The sequence below is a fragment of the Cervus canadensis genome, chromosome 17 (assembly GCF_019320065.1).
Source record: "Cervus canadensis isolate Bull #8, Minnesota chromosome 17, ASM1932006v1, whole genome shotgun sequence".
Lineage (NCBI taxonomy): Eukaryota > Metazoa > Chordata > Mammalia > Artiodactyla > Cervidae > Cervus > Cervus canadensis.
The window spans coordinates 3,268,095-3,285,074 of record NC_057402.1 but is presented as its reverse complement, the minus strand read 5'-3'; the positions used below and the strand labels follow the sequence as shown (position 1 = coordinate 3,285,074).

Below are 16,980 nucleotides of genomic sequence, written 5' to 3'. Positions count from 1 at the left end.
AGCCAGCCGGGGGACGGCACCGGGAGTGAAGCGTGCGTGCTTAACAGAGGCCCCGGCCTTCGCCCCGGCCAGGACGCAGGGGCTGCGCGCATCCCCGGGGCTGGAAGATTCCTCACCAGGCAGACTGACAATCATCGGAGATGTGGACGTTCAGGGGTCTAGCCTACCTCATCATTCTGTAATATCCTCACCGTCACACACACACACACAGTCTCATCAGCTTTTTCAGGATCTCCCTCCTGAATCAGAATAAACAACAGAATATTTCTCACGTGAAATCACAGACACCAAAACAAGAAGACAGAAGGGGCTGGAGACAGACAGGAACGTTTTCGGCAAAACTTTCAAAGAACTCAGCCAGGAAAAGACCTTATCAGTAGGCAATGAAAATAATCTACTGTAAACAATGTCAGAAAGGAATATTCAGAAAACAAGAAACAACTCTTGGAATGTCAAAAGAGGATAGAAGGGAACACTTCTCTGAATACATGGAGAAAAAGTTTACGCACAGGACAGCAGAAATAACAAAATCGCGGGCAGCTGGGGGGCTGGTGGGTAAGGATTGAAAAGATAAAAGTGGAGGAGATTTCCCCCAGAAGAAATAAAACAGGAAGGCAAAGCAACAGAAAATTAGATATGAAAAAAATCAGAAGCTCAATCCAGGGACACCCAGATAATCCAATTAATCAGAGTCCCAGAGCCAGAGCCCTTCACAGGCAACAACCCCGAGGGCTCTCGATATCTCCGAGCGGCCCCTGTTCCCTGGGAGGCGCTGAGGTCCGCACGTCTCATCCTTGGAGGGGGGAGGCCGGGCCTGGATCAGCTCCAGGAGCCCTGGCCAAGCGGAGCTAACGGGCTCCGTGTCACTATGGGTCAGGGCATCTTGGGCGGGGGGCAGGGGGGAGGTAGCTGAGGCATGCCTGCTCTCTCTTATCTCGTAAAGAAACTTCGGGAAGCTGGCCAAAGGGAAGCCATGTGAAGGAAAGCTTCCAGGGGTGCTGGACCGACCCCGCTGGCCTCGGTCCAGGGCTCTGGTCCCCGCATCCTGCCCCACTCCCCTGGTTCCCGGGGTCTTCGCTAGGGCCGCGTCCGTCTGTCTGGGAGAGGCGCCAGACTGCAGACGGCAGAAGCAGGGGTTGGAGCGGGGGGGGGGAGGATTGATTGGAGATTGGAGTGACTTACCCACTCCCTTCTTTTCAGGGATAAAAATACTAGCGACTGGGAGAGGAAATGACCTCCATGGAATTTTTAATTGCTGGTTACAAAAATAAAGTACCTAGGGGTATGATTAAAATCAGTTGACGCACGTGGGAAAAAGGCTGGACGCACCACCGGCAGAACGTTCGAAGTCACTGTGTCTGAGCGGAGGGGCTATGGTTACCTCTTACATTTCTTTTCTTTTTTTTAAAAGGAGAAGGACAATGCCATCCCTGGGCACGAGACAGGGGCCTTTTAAGAGTCTTCTGGGTCCAAGTTTTAAAAGCAGCAAGAAATAATTTGCCAGGCTCAACTCCTAAGTGTGCCAATTTTGCAATCTGCATTTTTCAATTACATTAAAAGCATTTTCCCCAATTGCTCTATTCTTCCCTTAATGACGCGGGTTGGGCCTGGATGAGGCTAGTTCCCTGAGGACAGAGTCTGCACCTTCACATGGCGCTGTTTTCTCGCCATCAGCATCCGGCACCAGGGACGCCGAGCTGTTTAAGTCTAAACCGAATGAAGTTCTCCGAGAGCAGAAAGCACAGCTTGGGTTCTGCCACAATTTTCTTTCTTATTCCTCTTTCAACCCAGGGTTTTTTTTTCCTGTGAGGCAGGCACAAGCTTACAAGGCCGTTCTGGCAAGCACAGGAGAAGTGGGAAATGTCTCATTTGTTGGCCTCAGAAACGTCGCAGCTTTCATATGGGGGAGAGGAGTGTCAAAACTTCACTTCCCACGAGGAGAGGGTTCCAGCCCAGAATCACAGCTCTTCCTGGAGGCTCGGCAGCCCTGCTGTCTCGACCAGCCTGAAGCCCTCGCTCCCCACCTTGTTATAATTGAGATGGTGGTGAACTTTCCCTGAAAGGAGAACACTCCAAGGGTGGGAACAGAAAGGCGCAGACACAGGGTGCAGAGAGGGAGATGGTTCAACACTTCCTATACCTGACCCCGCTGTGTGCCCCCAGGCAAGTGTGTTCCCCTCTCTGGGCTTCTGTCAAGTGCAAATGGAAGAGATGATCTCTGCGTGCACGCGTGCACACACACACACACACACACGCACCCACACACCACCCATTCTCTCCTCGCCGTCACCTAATTACCCGCGATGCGCTGTTAACCGTTCAGCCCCCAAATACCAGACGCCCACCGCTGCAGCCCAGCCCTCCTCCCCAGCTGCGCGGCTCTCGTTTCCAATAGATTGGCCTCGTGCTCGGAATAAATTGCCAATCATCTACATAATGCCCCGAGACTCCTCACTCTACACATCAAATCATTTCTCAATCTCATTTTGTAAAATCCATCAAGAATAATTCTTTCAAAACTGAAATAAAAACCCTCACTCTGGCACTTGAATCCATAAATTCCTTGTCTTTGAATCTGAGATATATTACTTTCTACAAAGCACATCTAAGACACCTTAATATAATCAGATACGCTAACAATGATAAATCAGCGGGGTCCTGTAATACATAAAAATGCAAATCCAAGCCCCCGCGGAAATCACCTCATCTCCTCACGCCCCTTTTATGGGAACCACAAGGCTCTGAGGCTGGGCAGTGCTGGGGGACCCCCGGGAGACGGGCGCAGTTCCGACCTTTATTCTCAGGGGCAGAGCTCTGACGGCCAGCTGCGTGAGTGTGGACAAACCCTTAACCCTCTGGGCCTCGACTTCCTCACCCGTGAAATGGGAAGAAGAACAGTGCTGTGAACACAAGATGGAGGCTCTAGGGCTGCGCCTAGCAGGAGGTGGGCACCCCGGGGTGATCGGCTCTTCCCCACCCTCTCATCTATGCCACAGGCAGGGCTCCGTGGCCCACCTTGCAGGCACACCTGCCCAACCCTCACCCTCTGGGTTTCCTCGGGTATGATGACGACACTGCCCCCCGCCCACCACTCCGTCGGAGGCTCAGACACAAAAACGCTCCGCGGACTGGCGGACGCAGCTGGGCCTGTTCTCACCCACGACACTCGGATGCCAGCAGTTCAGAGACAGGGAGCCAGCCCTCCAGGAGGAACTTCCAAGTGCGCAGTGCATGAAAAGGGAGCGGCTGAGTGGCTGGGTTACAGACAATCTCAAAAGCTGTTTAAATTTTAAAAGTATCTACCTCGGGAACAGTAACACTGAAACACTTGAAAAATACCTTATTGATAGACAGACTGGGAAAAGATTCCCAAGAACCAGAGAGCTGCATACAGTCGGAGGACCGGGTGTTTTTTAATCAACAGATCGGGGGCAGGGGAATCGGGAGCCTGCTTCTTCAGCCCTGCCCGCTGCTAGGCGCTGGGCTGCATCTTCTCATCCCTTTTCCAATAGCAACAACCCTAACAGGTAGCCATGATCCCTATTTTACCAGTGAGAAAAACAAGGGGATCAGAGAGGCTAGGTGATTTTCCCCAAGTCAGACAGCTACCAGGTAGCGTAGGGATCGGGAACCCAGGAGTCTCCTGTAACAAAAGCATGGACAGAGGCTGGCCCACCTAACCCGGTTCTGCTCAGCAACACACACAGGGCTTGTAGCTGCAGACTGGGGCGTGGGAGGCGGCGGGGGGCGGGGGTCAGAGCCCATCTTTACTGCATGAAGGCAGCAAAAAAAGCCCACATTGACGCAGAACCTGTTCACTGCAGTACTGTTTGAAAAACAAAAGCAGGAAAGACAGGACACAACATGGAAATGACCAAACCAAGTTCGGAATCTGAAGACGGTTAGAAAAAAACGTTTGGGGAAAGTTTCTAAAGACTTATAAAAATGCCCCAGCACAAAAGACGGGGTGGGGATGGGGGGGGGGGGGCACAGACTCCAAACCGTGCGGACGTGCGCTCTGCGGCACAAGCCGGATGCCATAAACAGTAAACAGCTGGGGATGCGCTGGCCATTACCGGGGAGGGCCCTGTGCTAACGAGCTGCTGGCTCGGGGAGAGGACTGTCAGGGATCTGTTTTCGCCTTCCCTCTTCCTGCTTTATGCATTTCAAAGTCAGTCCCAGGCAGCAAGAAACATGCCCAGATGCTTCTGGGGGGTCTTCCCGGTGTCTGGCAGAGGGCTCTGAGACAGGCGGCTGCCAATCAGGGCTGCCCATGTTTGGTCAAAAGCACTACACATTTGTACTTTTCCCTTCAAAAAAGGGCCTCAAAGTCTGAATTCTACCGCAACATGCAGTGGGTATTCAAGCTTGTTGAGCCAAACGAGGACACAGGGAAATGAAAAGAATGCACAGGAGGGTATTTGTGCTGGGACTACAACCACAGAGAACAGAGGCACGGGGGGCCCCCAGAGGGGCAGGCAGGAAAGAAAACAGATCATCGGTGCGGAATTATGAGTCATTGTTTTGTTTTACTTAATTTCTCTAGCTGTAAATTTTTCAAAACTAATATAAGCATATTTTACAGCTCACGGAACATTTAGAACATATTAAAATAAGTGTCTTTCCGCTGTAATGTGCCCAATTGAAATTTATGAATTCTGAGGCTACGTTTTTAAGAAGATGAAGGGACTGGCACTCCACGTCCTTTAGATTAATCAGATGGATTGTGCTGTGTTTTTTCCTCCCGATCAGAAAACAAATCGTATTTCAGTCAATGTTACCTTGAATTAAGGATTCTTCCACGTTCTAGAAGCTTGGAGGAGCGACTCACCCTGTCTTACTGTGCCCCCTAGTGGCAAAGAGCATGTTTGCACTTTAAAGACGACTCCTCTCCCCAAAGGCTGGAAGGAAAATCCAAAAAAACGTTTTCAATCTTTTTTGATCACTTAACAGGTACAAAACCTAGTGCCAGGTGCTATGGAGAATGTAAAAACGGATTTCACACCGTTCCCCTGCTCAAGAAGCTTAAAAACCTAGACGGGAAAAAAAAAAAAAAAACCTAGACGGTGTGGCAGGCACTGCTCCATGGCCATGCCGCTGCAGTGAGACGCCGCGGCGCGGTGAGGACGGGAGCGCGTCCCCGAGGGCGCGAGAACGAGCACCCAGCAAGCCGGCCGAGCGCCCGGAGTCACAGCAGGTAACTCAGAACCAGCGCCACTCACTTCTTCACGAAAACCCAGCAGGTGATGCATCCTTGGGTCCACTTTACCTATAGAGCTTGACGCTCAGAGAGAGTGAGTCACTTGCCTGAGGTCACACAGCCAGTCAGTGGCAGAGGGACAGTCCGAATCCAGGTCCTGTGAGCCCAGCCCTGCTGACCAGGTCGGGGACAAGAAGGCACTCTGGCAAACTTTAACCAAAAGAGATGGGTGGGGGGAGACTTCCCTGGTGGCCAGTGGTTAAGACTCTGGACTTCCACTGCCAGGGGGCATGGATTAGGTCCTGGCCAGGGACCTAGGATCTGGCATGCTGCGCGACACAGCCAAAGCAGAAGCGGGGGAGGTACCCTCAAAAGGGAGCACAGGGTGGGGGCTGGTTCCCAAGTCACGTCCACTTCTTCGAGCTCCTTCCCTGCTCACCCACCATCTGCTCTCCACCCCGGAGCCCCACCTGCACCCCCGCCCCACTCCAGACTCCATGCCCACACGCCTCCCATGCACCCCTCGATCTCAAACCAGACCACAAGGACCCCCACACTGCCCACCTGCTGACACCAGGGACGGAAAATAACACCATCCTGCCAGGACTGCCCACTGCTACACACACCCCCCGCCCTGGGGGCCCAGCACAACCAAGGTCTCAGCCAGGAGGGCCCCCGGCCCCCAGGTGCTCCCCACCCACCTTCCAGCCTGGCTCCTCCACCCTGCCACACTGTCTTCACACCGAACAGTTGCTTAAAGTCGATTTGCCAAATGACTCCATCACTGAAAACTGCCAGACATCATAAAGCAGAGAGGACCCTGGACCCTTGGCCTCTAACGCTTATAAACGCCCTGATTTTCAAGACACCACAGTAAGAAGGTCAGGAGACACCGACCCCCGTGGCCACGACAGCAGCCACACTCTGCCCCTGGGGCCACCTCCGCAGCCACCCCACCGTAAGGGATGGACGGCACAGTGGACGGGGCTCCTGGCCGCAAGCAAGGCGGCCCAAGACCATGTCATTGCCTGCAGCACACATCACCCTCCCCGGGACGGGACTGACAGGCAGCCTGGCAGTCAGGGAGGGGGTCTCAGAGAACTGCCGCCAGCAGGTGGGTTTTCCACGAACACAGTCCCTGCGCCTGAGCGGCCTCCCAAGGTGGACCAACTGCGCCCCCATGTGGTCATGCGGTGTCACCGCCGGCTGGCAGCTCCCAGGTCCTCTCCACCCACCACCGCCTCCTCAACCCCGTGCAGGGCGCCTTCATCTACTCCACTGACACCCACTACGTGACAGAACCACGGCCCAAGTCAATGGCATCACTCAGACGCCCTCTGTTCCAAAACTCGTGGGATGGCCTTACTTGGGAAATCTAAACTTCCTGGGCAAAAGAGACCAGGGCAGAGGCCACGGAGCATGCCGCCGAGGCCAGGTGCAGACCAGTCCCCAGGTGCAGACCAGTCCCCTCAGGGCTCCAGGCCAGGAGACATGACCCCGAGGGTGAGCGGGCAGCAGACACTCACCAGGACACACCTGCCTCCACCATACCCCTCCACTCAGCTCTGCCTGCCTTCTGAGACCCCCAGGAAGCCTGCCGCCTCGAGCCTGCGCTGCCGATGTCTGCCGGTCTGGTCCCTCCCTCCAGGGTCCCAGAAAGGGGCTGCCCACGCCCTTCAGGCAGCCCACCTGGACCCGTGCCACATGCCCAGCATTAAACTGGGAGCTTTAGACAGAGCTCTGGGCATTTGTCCCACCTAAGAAGCCTCAGCCATAGGTTTCAGGAGCTTGTCAAGAGGAAAGAGGTTCAGAGGGGTCAAGTGCCTTGCCCAAGATCACAAAGCTGTTGGTGATAGAGCCGGCACCAGGCCCAGTTCAGTTCAGTTCAGTTGCTCAGTCGTGTCCAACTCTTTGTGACCCCATGGACTGCAGCACGCCAGGCCTCCCTGTCATCACCAACTCCCGGAGTTTACTCAAACTCATGTCCATTGAGTCGGTGATGCCATCCAACCATCTGATCCTCCGTCCTCCTTCTCCTCCTGCCTTCAATCTTTCCCAGCATCAGGGTCTTTTCAAATGAATCAGTTCTCCACCAAGCCCAGATCATTCTAAGTAACTCCAGGGGCCAGCCCACCAGGGACACTGCCCACCAAGAACCCTCCAGGGGGGGCTCCTGACCAAAGCAACAGGCCCCCACAGCCCCCCAGAGCTGCAAGCCCCCCGCAGAGAAGCCCCAGGCCTTGCGGAGGAGGGGGCAGGGGGGTGTCCAGTGCACACCAGGGACGCCAGGACCCCCTGAGTCGACCACAGGGCCCCAACTCTCAGAGAAAGCACCACAGCCGTGTGCGCCAACCCCAGGGCTCCAGACTGCAGACAGGACCCGACGCTGTCCCCACAGAACTCCGTCAGCCTCGCAGACGTGAGCACGGACACATCGTTTCAGGACTCAAACACGCCACCTAAAGGGACACTCGCTGATGGAGCTCCTTGCCAAGACTTCACTGCACTTGGACTTCCCGTCTCGGCTTATAAAAACGCCTCCTATGCGAAAAGCTCAAAACAAAGCTTGCAAATACAATGTTCTGGGCAGAAGGGCTCCAGAGCCGTGAGGACAATGCGGGGGTGGTGTGGGGAACCTATGTCTACTGGGCACCTGTGGGGCTCCTGCTCTGTGCCAGGGGCTTTGGAAGTGAGTTCTCACGTGATCTTGTGGCCCAGGTACTGAGCACAATCAGGCCCTCACAGGTGAGACTCTGGGACCTGAACTGGGCAGCCGGGCCACTGACCAGCTCCTCCACAACCATGATCCACAACTCCAAAGCCACCTTCTCCCCAGGCAGCTTTTGTTCGGATCACGTGTATTTGGCACCTACTGTGTACTGAGACGTCACTTTGCCGACAAAGGTCCGTCTAGTCAAAGCTACGGTTTTTCCTGTAGTCATGTATGGATGTGAGAGTTGGACTGTAAAGAAAGCTAAGCGTCAAAAAATTGATGCTCTTGAACTCTGGGGTGTTGGAGAAGACTCTTGAGAGTCCCTTAGACTGCAAGATCAAACCAGTGGATCCTAAAGGAAATCAGTCCTGAATATTCATTGGAAGGACTGATGCTGAAGCTGAAACTCCAATACTTTGGCCATCTGATGCGAAGAGCTGACTCATTGGAAAAGGCCCTGATGCTGGGAAAGATTGAAGGCTGGAGGAGAAGGGGACGACAGAGGAATGAGATGGTTGGATGGCATCACTGACTCGATGGACATGAGTCTGAGCAAGCTCCGGGAGCTGGTGATGACAGGGAGGCCTGGCGTGCTGCAGTCGGTGGGGTTGCAAAGGGTCGGACACGACTGAGCGACTGAACTGAACTGATGTACCCTGCTTGTGCTTCCCAGGTGGCCTAGTGGTAAAGAACCCGCCTGCCAATGCAGGAGACGCAGAGACACGAGTTCAATCCCTGGGAGGGGAAGATGCTTTGGAGAAGCAACTGGCCACCCACTTCAGTATTCTCACCTGGGGAATCCCATGGACAGAGGAGCCTGGCGGGCTACAGTCCATGGGGTGGCAAAGAGTCGGACACGACTGAAGTGACTTAGCACGCACACACATGTGCTGTACTTTGCTGGGCTGAGGAGAGCGAGGAGGAGCAGGTCCATTAAACAGACCTTCACCTTTAAAAGCGCCATTAAGAGTACAGGTCTCCTGGGCTCCCCTGGGGGGGCGGGAACAGACAGAGGACAGTCCGGGGGCGGAGGCAGCTTCCTGGCAGGTGTGACACGCGTGTCACACTACCTACCCGTGGACTGGGCGCCGCTTACTGTAAGTCTGCCTTACTTCAGGAGTGTTCCATATATGTGTGTATAATTTTATTTATTCACTTATTTACTTCTGGCCGTGCTGGGCCTTCGCTCTGTGCGTGGGCTTTCTCTGGATGCAGGCTTCTTGCAGCAGAGGCTCCTCTCCCCGCAGAGCACAGGCTCAGAAACTGCGGCGCACAGGCTGAGCTGCAGGTGGCATCTGGGATCTTCCCAGATCAGGGATTGAACCCGCGTCTCCTGCACTGGCTGGCGGGTTCTTTACCACTGCGCCAGAGCCCAGAAGATTTTTTTTAATGGAGCTTTTAAAATAAGTAAATAACAACCCAAAGAGTTTCTGTGTAAACCACAACTCCCCAGCAGGGCACCCGAGGCCCTCCCTGGTGTGACGCTGCCTTCTTTCCTAGCGCCTCCCCTCACCCCCTGCCCCTGTGGGCCCCTTACGCCTCCCCTGCTTAGAGCCAAGAACGCCTTCCGCCCAGCCCACCTGAAGACTCACCTGCTCCCTCCAGGAAGCCTTCGCCAAGCCCTCCTGGCTGGGCGGCTGCCCCCCACACCCCGGCGCCTGCAGTCCTGGAACCCCCTGGGGCCCCGGGCTCACAGCCCCGACCCAGGCCTGCGAGCACCCCTCTGCAGCCCCCACCCCCAAGTACCAGCCCAGAAGCCAGGGTCGGGTCTGGGGCCTTCCCATCCCCTGCACCCAGCACAGCACCGGACTCGGAGCTACCAGCGCTCCACACTCAGCGGGGGTCACCGAGGAGTCCCTGGGATCTGGGTCCACTTTCCTCCCTTCTCACTCAGCAATCTCCCTCTCCCAGGGCAGGAGAGGGTCTGGGCGTCCTAGGGGGCCCCTATGAGGATGACCCACATGGGGTCTGGACTAGGGTCCTCCAGTGGCCCGGGCAAGGCAGCCTTGGAGGGGTTGCGGGGGGCAGAACAGACCAGCCATCCAAGCGAGAGCCCTCACCTGAGGGCAACAAAGAGGATCCCAGGAATTCCTAGAAAGCAACATCCAGCGTGCAGCCGGGCCAACCTCGCCGTGGGGAAGAATGAAACATCCCAGCAGCTCATCCCCAAGAGCCACTTCACTCAAGGCCTCACCTTGAAGGTCTTATCCATAGACGTCGATAGAAGCAGGTGGCTCCTGGCAGACACGGGACACCACTGAACGCTGTTGACGGGGCCCTGGTGGCCCCGCAGGTGGAACAGCACCTTCTTGGGAATCTTGGTTTCCTTATACTGACTGTCCAGGTATGGCTGGATAAACTCGGACGCTTCAGGGGCCACACAGAGCGGGGCTGGGGCACGGCCGGCGCGAGGACCCCGGGCCTCCGCGTCCTTGCCCCCGTCTGCTCCTGTGTGTGGCACCGGCAGCGGCCTCAGTCTCTTCGGGGTATAAGGTACCACACAGTCCTCACGCCGCTTCCTCTGCAGGGAGCTGCCGCTTTTCCCTGGGCCTTCAGACCCCGCTCGGGCACCAACAGATAGCTCGGGGGAGCCGGAAGGTTCCCAGCAGCCTCTCACCTGCTTCAAGCAGGCCCCTGCCAGGGGCACGTGGCCCGCGGGGGCCTGGCTGGTCCACAGGGAGGGGCGGGCCGGCGGGCTGGCGGGGAAGGCAGCCTCGGGCTCCGGCCTGGGCCACCGCAGCCTCTGGCTGGGGCAGGACCCCGGGTCCTGGCTCCAGAGCCGAGCCAGCGGGAGACGACACCTGGCAGGGTCATCACGAGAGCCGCACTCCGCGGACGGCACCCGCCCGCCTGTTGCATCCAGGATTCTGGATCCAAAATCCTGCCCCGGAGGTCTGACCGTGGCTGAAGTGTCTTCCATCTGGCCGGCTGGATGGAAATCGCCCGCAAGCTCGGTCTCGGCCTCTGAGTCCGAGTCCTCGTAGGCCACCAACGAAGCCATTAAAGACACAGTTTAGCGTTGTCCTTCAAGGGCAAACTTCCCTAAGGCCAAACAAAGTCAAGTGTCAGAAGACGTGCATGATAGAACATTTCCTGTGTGCCACCAAGCAAATCCAAGACTGAAATACCCACGAGAGTGCTGCTGCTGTAGCTGCTAAGTCGCTTCAGTCGTGTCTGACTCTGCGACCCCATAGACGGCAGCCCACCAGGCTCCCCAGTCCCTGGAATTCTCCAGGCAAGAACACTGGAGTGGGTTGCCATTTCGTTTCCCAATGCATGAAAGTGAAAAGTGAAAGTGAAGTCGCTCAGTCCTGTCTGATTCTTAGCGACCCCATGGACTGCAGCCTACCAGGCTCCTCCGTCCATGGGATTTCCCAGATGAGAGTACTGGAGTGGGTTGCCATTGCCTTCTCCAACCCATGAGAGTAAACACATTAAAAATGAAGCCTTAGGGGGAGGGAGGTTCAAGAGGGAGGGGACATAGGTATACCTCCGGCTGATTCATGCTGCTGTTTGGCAGAAACCAACACGATGTTGCAGAGCAATTATCCTTCAATTAAAAATAAATAAATTTAATTTTTTTTTTTCTTTTTTTCTCTTACTCTTTGCGACCCCATGGACTGTAGCACACCAGGTTCCTCCATCCATGGAATTTTCCAGGCAAGAGTACTGCAGTGGGTTGCCATTTCCTTCTCCAGGGTAATTTTTTTTTTTAAATGAGGCCTTGGGACTTCCCTGGTGGTCCAGTGGTTAAGAATCTGCCTTCCAATTCAGGGGACATGGATTCGATCCCTGGTCGGGGAACTAAGATTCCAAATGCCACGGGGCAACTAAGCCCACTTGCTGAAAACAGAGAAAGAGACCTGCCCCACAACTAGAGAAGTCTGCACTCTGCAACAAAGACCCAGATGCCATAGTCAAGATCCAGTGCAGCCAAAAATAAAAAAAAATGAGACCTCGTCTATGCACCAAATATAATTAGTTAGAAGATACAATTTTTTTTAATGAAGACTATGGAATATCTGGGAATAAATCTAACAACAACAATAACAAAAATAGCAAGACCTACACAAAGAAAACTAAATTTACTGAAAGACATAAAGGAGGACTTGACTCAATGGACACAGGATGCCTGGACAGAAAGACTCATGGTTTTAACGAGGCCTTTTGGAAGGTCCATTCAGGGAGGATCTACTACAAATTTAAACAGATAGTTTTTACTGCAACAACCCCACGTTAGAACTCTAACACTAGCACATGTTTGCAGAGATAGGTATACAGAGGGCCTGCAGCGTGGTTTATAAGTAACAAACGAGAAGAGCAAACACTCATCAACGTGAATGAAGTTAATTCTGAACATGCTGAAACAGAAAGATGACCAGGATCTGCCACGTGGCAAAAGCAAGCCGTCCTCACCTCTGTCCTCCCCCTGTGCTCCAGGCCTTCCTTCTATTCTCTCCACCTAGAACGCTCTTCCCCAGACATCCCATCTCAACAACAAGCCAGTGTAGACAGACAGACCCACAGCACAGGGCCGAGGTACGTGAGGCATCGGTACCCCCCATTCCCAAGGTGCGATCCAAATCCACCTGTTTCACTCCAAACACACAGACTCACACAATAGTCTATTTCCCCTTTCTTAAAAACTCTTCCTGTAATTCTGAACCATCACTTATGATCAATTGAAGCCAAGGAATTTCTACAAAGAAGCACCTCCTTCTGGAACTCAACGCTGTGCAGTTAACAGGAAGCAGTCAAGAGGAAAACAAGGGTGCTGCACATGTCCCGGACAGCAGAGGGCGTGGTGGAGCAGCACCCAAAGCTCCAGCAACAGGCAACTTCTGAGAAAGCCCACTTGTGTCCTACCTAAACAGACCATCCTGAGTTCCTCTTCCTACATGTGGGGTCAGGTGAGACCTGAAGATTCCCTGGGGGGCCTCGGTTACACCATTCCAGATAGACTGTCTATCACTCACGTCCTCCCCTGGACGGTGGCTTTCATGTCCCCTGGAATCAACCATCCCCACCTTTCCCATAACGGGTACCATCTGCCTGAAGAGCTCCACCGCCAAACCAGTTTACATCATCATTCAGAAAATGTCTGTGGCCTGCCTCCTCCAATAATCCAACTTCATCTGCAGCCCAATCCAGGCAGGTAACACCTACATACAGAGCCACTGTCTAAATAAAACTTCCAACCTGAGCCAGCCCATCTCAAATGGGGCTAATATAACACAACGGACTAATTATAAACTAACGGAACAGTGGCACTGCGAAGGATTTGGCATTACCCTAACGACTCAGTCCTGTCCTAAAACCTAATCAGACATCTCATCTGTCTCAATTCCTATGCAGAGCACAACTCACCACAGAATCCCATGCCATCCCGCCAAAGGGAACCCACCAGGTTCCCACCATGAAGGCACCTGTTCTCAGCCTTTAGGATGGACTCCTACCCACCCAGCTGTCCAGTCAAAGGAGAGGCAGGTGGCCAGAGCTAAGGATGAGGTCTGTGGAAAAAGATCAGAGAGTAGAGGCCATGAGGCCCTCTTCCTATGAGGCCCACTTCCTACGAGGCAAGGCAGCAAGGACTGAATGAATGCAGGCACGTGTGCATTAGGGCTTCCTATCTGCTTCATGTACATTTCCGTCTGTCCTTCAACAAATACCAATGGCACAGGCCCTACCACCCAAGCCCCAGCTCACCATGCTCAGATGCCAGTGCAGACAGACAGACCAGAACCAAGTGAGACAGAACATGTCCAGAGGTGAGAAATCCTAAGGAAAAAGGCAGAACAGAAAAGAAAAGCAGGCGTGATGGTGGGCTTGGGATTGCAGCTTCATTGCAATTGGGATGCCGGGGCAGGCCTCAGGCAGAAAACGATAATCTGAGGGTGGTGAAGCAGAGGTGATAAGAAACACCAAAGATGGAACCAACAAAATTGATCAAAATGGAGTGGGAGAGAAGGCAAGGATGAGTCAAGGAAAAGAGGCAAAAACGGACAACAAAATAAACTCTAGAGAAAACTGTTTGTTGCCTTTTATGTGTCTTAAGGCAAAGGAGGGGGAAAGGAAGTTTTGTTGTTTTTTGTTTGTTTATGGAAATGAAGGAGCCATTAAACCAAGAAGAACGGCCAGATGAAAAAGTCAAGTCTTTGGAAAAATAAGGCTACAAAGAGGGGAGAGTGCCACGGACAGTCATCAACATGTCAGCTCCACCAAAACATAGGACTTTCTGTGTTTTGTTCATTGTTTAAATCCCCAGCATCTAGAAATATTTGTAAACTACAACCCGGTGGGAGGGGGGACACAGAGAACGTAAAAGGAATAGGATGTAGTCATTCAACAAATATTTCCTCATTACCTACTCTGTACCAAGCCTTATGTCAGGGTCTTATGGACTGAGATGAAACACAAAACACAGATTCTGCGCCGGAGGCTAAGACTGATGAAGGCCACTAACAAGATACGACCAGGAATGGGTTTTGAAGAATGAATAGGAGTTAGCTGGGCTGTCAGAGTGAGCGGTGAGGATCGTCAGGAATGAGCAGTGAGGACCATCCAGGGCACTGCGCGCTCGGAAGGAACCAGAGATACAGGGAGACAGATACACGCGAAGGGGCGGGCAGCGCTCCGGCCGCCGCCAGATCGCAGTCCCCTCCCGCCCCCGGCCCGCCGCTCACCACACGCACCGGAAGCTCTCGGTCCCCCGGAGGGTCGTCCGGCCGGCGCCCTGAAACCCAGTAGCGTTCCGCCGATGCCGGAATCGCTAGCCAATCAGCGGCGGCCTCCGTGCTAACAGCCAATGACGGCGCAGCTTAGCCGGAAGTTGTTCCAGCCGGAAGGCGTTTCCAAGGACGCCTAGGAGGCCACCGGTGGCTGAGCCGGCAGCGCTGACGGGCCGGGTTGGGCCGGTAAGTGTGGGTATGAAAGAAACAGGGCGGGTAGGCCGGGGCGGAGCCCAGTGACCTGGCCCTCCCGGAGCCGCTTGCACGCCAAGCCCCGAGGTAGTCTCCTCAGAGCCCGGCTCTCTGCTCGCCGGCTTCTGGTTCCTCGCCCCCTTTTCCCTCAGCGCCGCCGACCCTGCCCTGTCGCGCACTCGCGCCGGCACCGGCCCTTCATCGTCTCCTTCCTGTTTCGTTTCCCCAAAGGATGAGGCCCCCACTTTTAACAAGCGTCGGCCGTGTGACAGGGGCTTTGCCTGTGGTAACGCACCTAGTCGCCGCCTCGGTGAAGTTGTGTGTTTAGTCACTTCAGTCATGTCCTACTCTTTGCGACCGCCACCGACTGTAGCCCACCAGGCTCCTCTGTCCTTGGAATTCTCCAGGCAAGGATACTGGAGTGGGTTGCCCTGCCCTCCTCCAGCGGTGAAGTTAGGAGGCTGATTTTTTTGCCCATTTCACAAGTGAAGAAACGGGGGGTGAAGCAGAGAGGTGATGTGATTTGCGCGAGGTCTTGTAACAAAGAAACGCCCAAACTGGGATTGGAAACCCAGGTCTCATCCCAGAACTCAATGGTCTCCGCTGCACTGCGTCGCTTCTGTGAGTAGTGGAGTAGAGGAATTTGCCATCTGCTTTTCCACCCCGCCTTCCCCGGCTGCCACTGCATAACAGACACAGTTCTTCACACTGATGCCAAGAACTAGAACAGGGAACAGAAACAGGGCGAGGAGGTTATAAGAAGGCCAGCCTGGGGTGTAGAGTGGCTGATGCAATGACCAGCCAACAGCTTGGTTCTCAAGAGAATTTCCCTGGTTTCCACCCGCATTCCCCGCCCTCCGTCTTTCTGACAGCCTCACCCAAGAGGTTGGTCATGAGGTTCAAGTGTTTCTGGGAAACCGGGTAGTTTATAAGAAACTCCTACATGCAAGTGATAGAGGGTGGGGCAAACAGGAAGCCAAAAAGGGAGAGAGAAAACAGTCTTTTTTGAAAAGGAAACTGAAAGAAAGAGGGCAAGACTATTTAAGAGCTGGAGCTGCACTGGGCAGTCTCAGCTCCTCAGCTCCTGGGCGTGACCACTGGCCACTTCTGCAGTGTCTCCTGCCCCCTGGTACGTATTACCATCTTTTGCTAGGCTTAGAGTTTATTGGGTATTGTTACAACACAGCTTTTTCCCAAAGTGCTGGAAACCCTGGCTTCAGGGATGGGGAGTAGTCTTAGGACCACAGCATTGTGCATTTCATTTCATCTATTGACAAAGCTCTGGTGACTCACAACTGCTGTAAGGAATAGAGATCCTGGATGAGCCACTGCGTGTTTGGGGTCATAGCTTGACTTTCAGCACTTTGATGTTGGCTGTCCTGTTTCTCATTGATGAAGTCTCTAAGTAGTCCATATCCATCCACAGTATCTTGCCTTGAACTCCTAAGTAGCTTATGCCTGGCTTCATATAGATTAAGGCTCTTCCCTGGTGGCTCAGACAGTAAAGCACCTGCCTACAATGCAGGAGACCTGGGTTCAATCCCTGGGTCGGGAAGATCTCCTGGAGAAGGAAATGGCAACCCACTCCAGTATCTTGCCTGGAAAATCCCATGGACGGAGGAGTCTGGTAGGCTACAGTCCATGGGGTTGCAAAGAGTCGGACACGACTGAGCAACTTCACTTGCCTTTTAAGATAATGTTCATCTTATCATTTAGAGGGTAAAGTAAGCTTTCCTCTCAGTATTTAAAAGACAGGGAGTTCCACCTGTTCCAAGGTTTGAAGCATTAAAGGACTCATTGCTAAAAAGAAATCATTTTCTTGTCTTCTGGAAACTTGACAGTCCAAGGCCGTTGTCATCCACACTCAGGGGCCGGAGCGTGGTACATGATACCCCACCTTGGTAATATTCCAGGCACCCGGAAACCCCCTGCTCTTCTCTGCTGCTCCAGGGCTGGCTTTCAGGCACGATGCCACCCTCCCCACTGCAGAATCAGTGTATTCCGATCTGAGGTGTGAGATGACTTCAGAGTGGCCCAAGGAATTGTCATGTTGTAGTTCTGTAATTCCTCTTTCTGTTCCTCATCCCAAAACTGTCCCCGGTTCTTCAGGGGCCCCTTGTGCCCCTCAGGAACAGTGGGACCTTTCA

General features: G+C 53.9%; 2 protein-coding genes across 5 annotated transcripts in view; one reads left to right on the top strand and one right to left on the bottom strand.

Moving 5' to 3' along the window:
- Positions 1–15,227, bottom strand: part of WDR25 (WD repeat domain 25) — a 132,983-nt gene extending 117,756 nt beyond the window's left edge. The window contains exons 1-2 of one of the 3 annotated variants that reach the window (XM_043489472.1): positions 15,129–15,227; positions 10,108–10,955 (exon numbers count right to left, since the gene is read on the bottom strand). In XM_043489472.1, the coding sequence (XP_043345407.1) occupies positions 10,108–10,914 (807 nt within the window). In that variant the 5' untranslated portion in view covers positions 10,915–10,955; positions 15,129–15,227. Of the gene's footprint in view, positions 1–10,107; positions 10,956–14,596; positions 14,741–15,128 lie in introns of those variants that run through there. The other 2 variants (XM_043489470.1, XM_043489471.1) reach the window with 2 other exon arrangements.
- The window catches only part of WARS1 (tryptophanyl-tRNA synthetase 1), a 28,674-nt gene continuing 26,388 nt past the window's right edge, over positions 14,695–16,980 (top strand). Inside the window, exon 1 of one of the 2 annotated variants that reach the window (XM_043489474.1) lies at positions 14,695–14,827. The gene's annotated coding sequence lies outside the window, so the exon portion shown is untranslated. Of the gene's footprint in view, positions 14,828–15,805; positions 15,963–16,980 lie in introns of those variants that run through there. The other variant, XM_043489473.1, reaches the window with a different exon arrangement.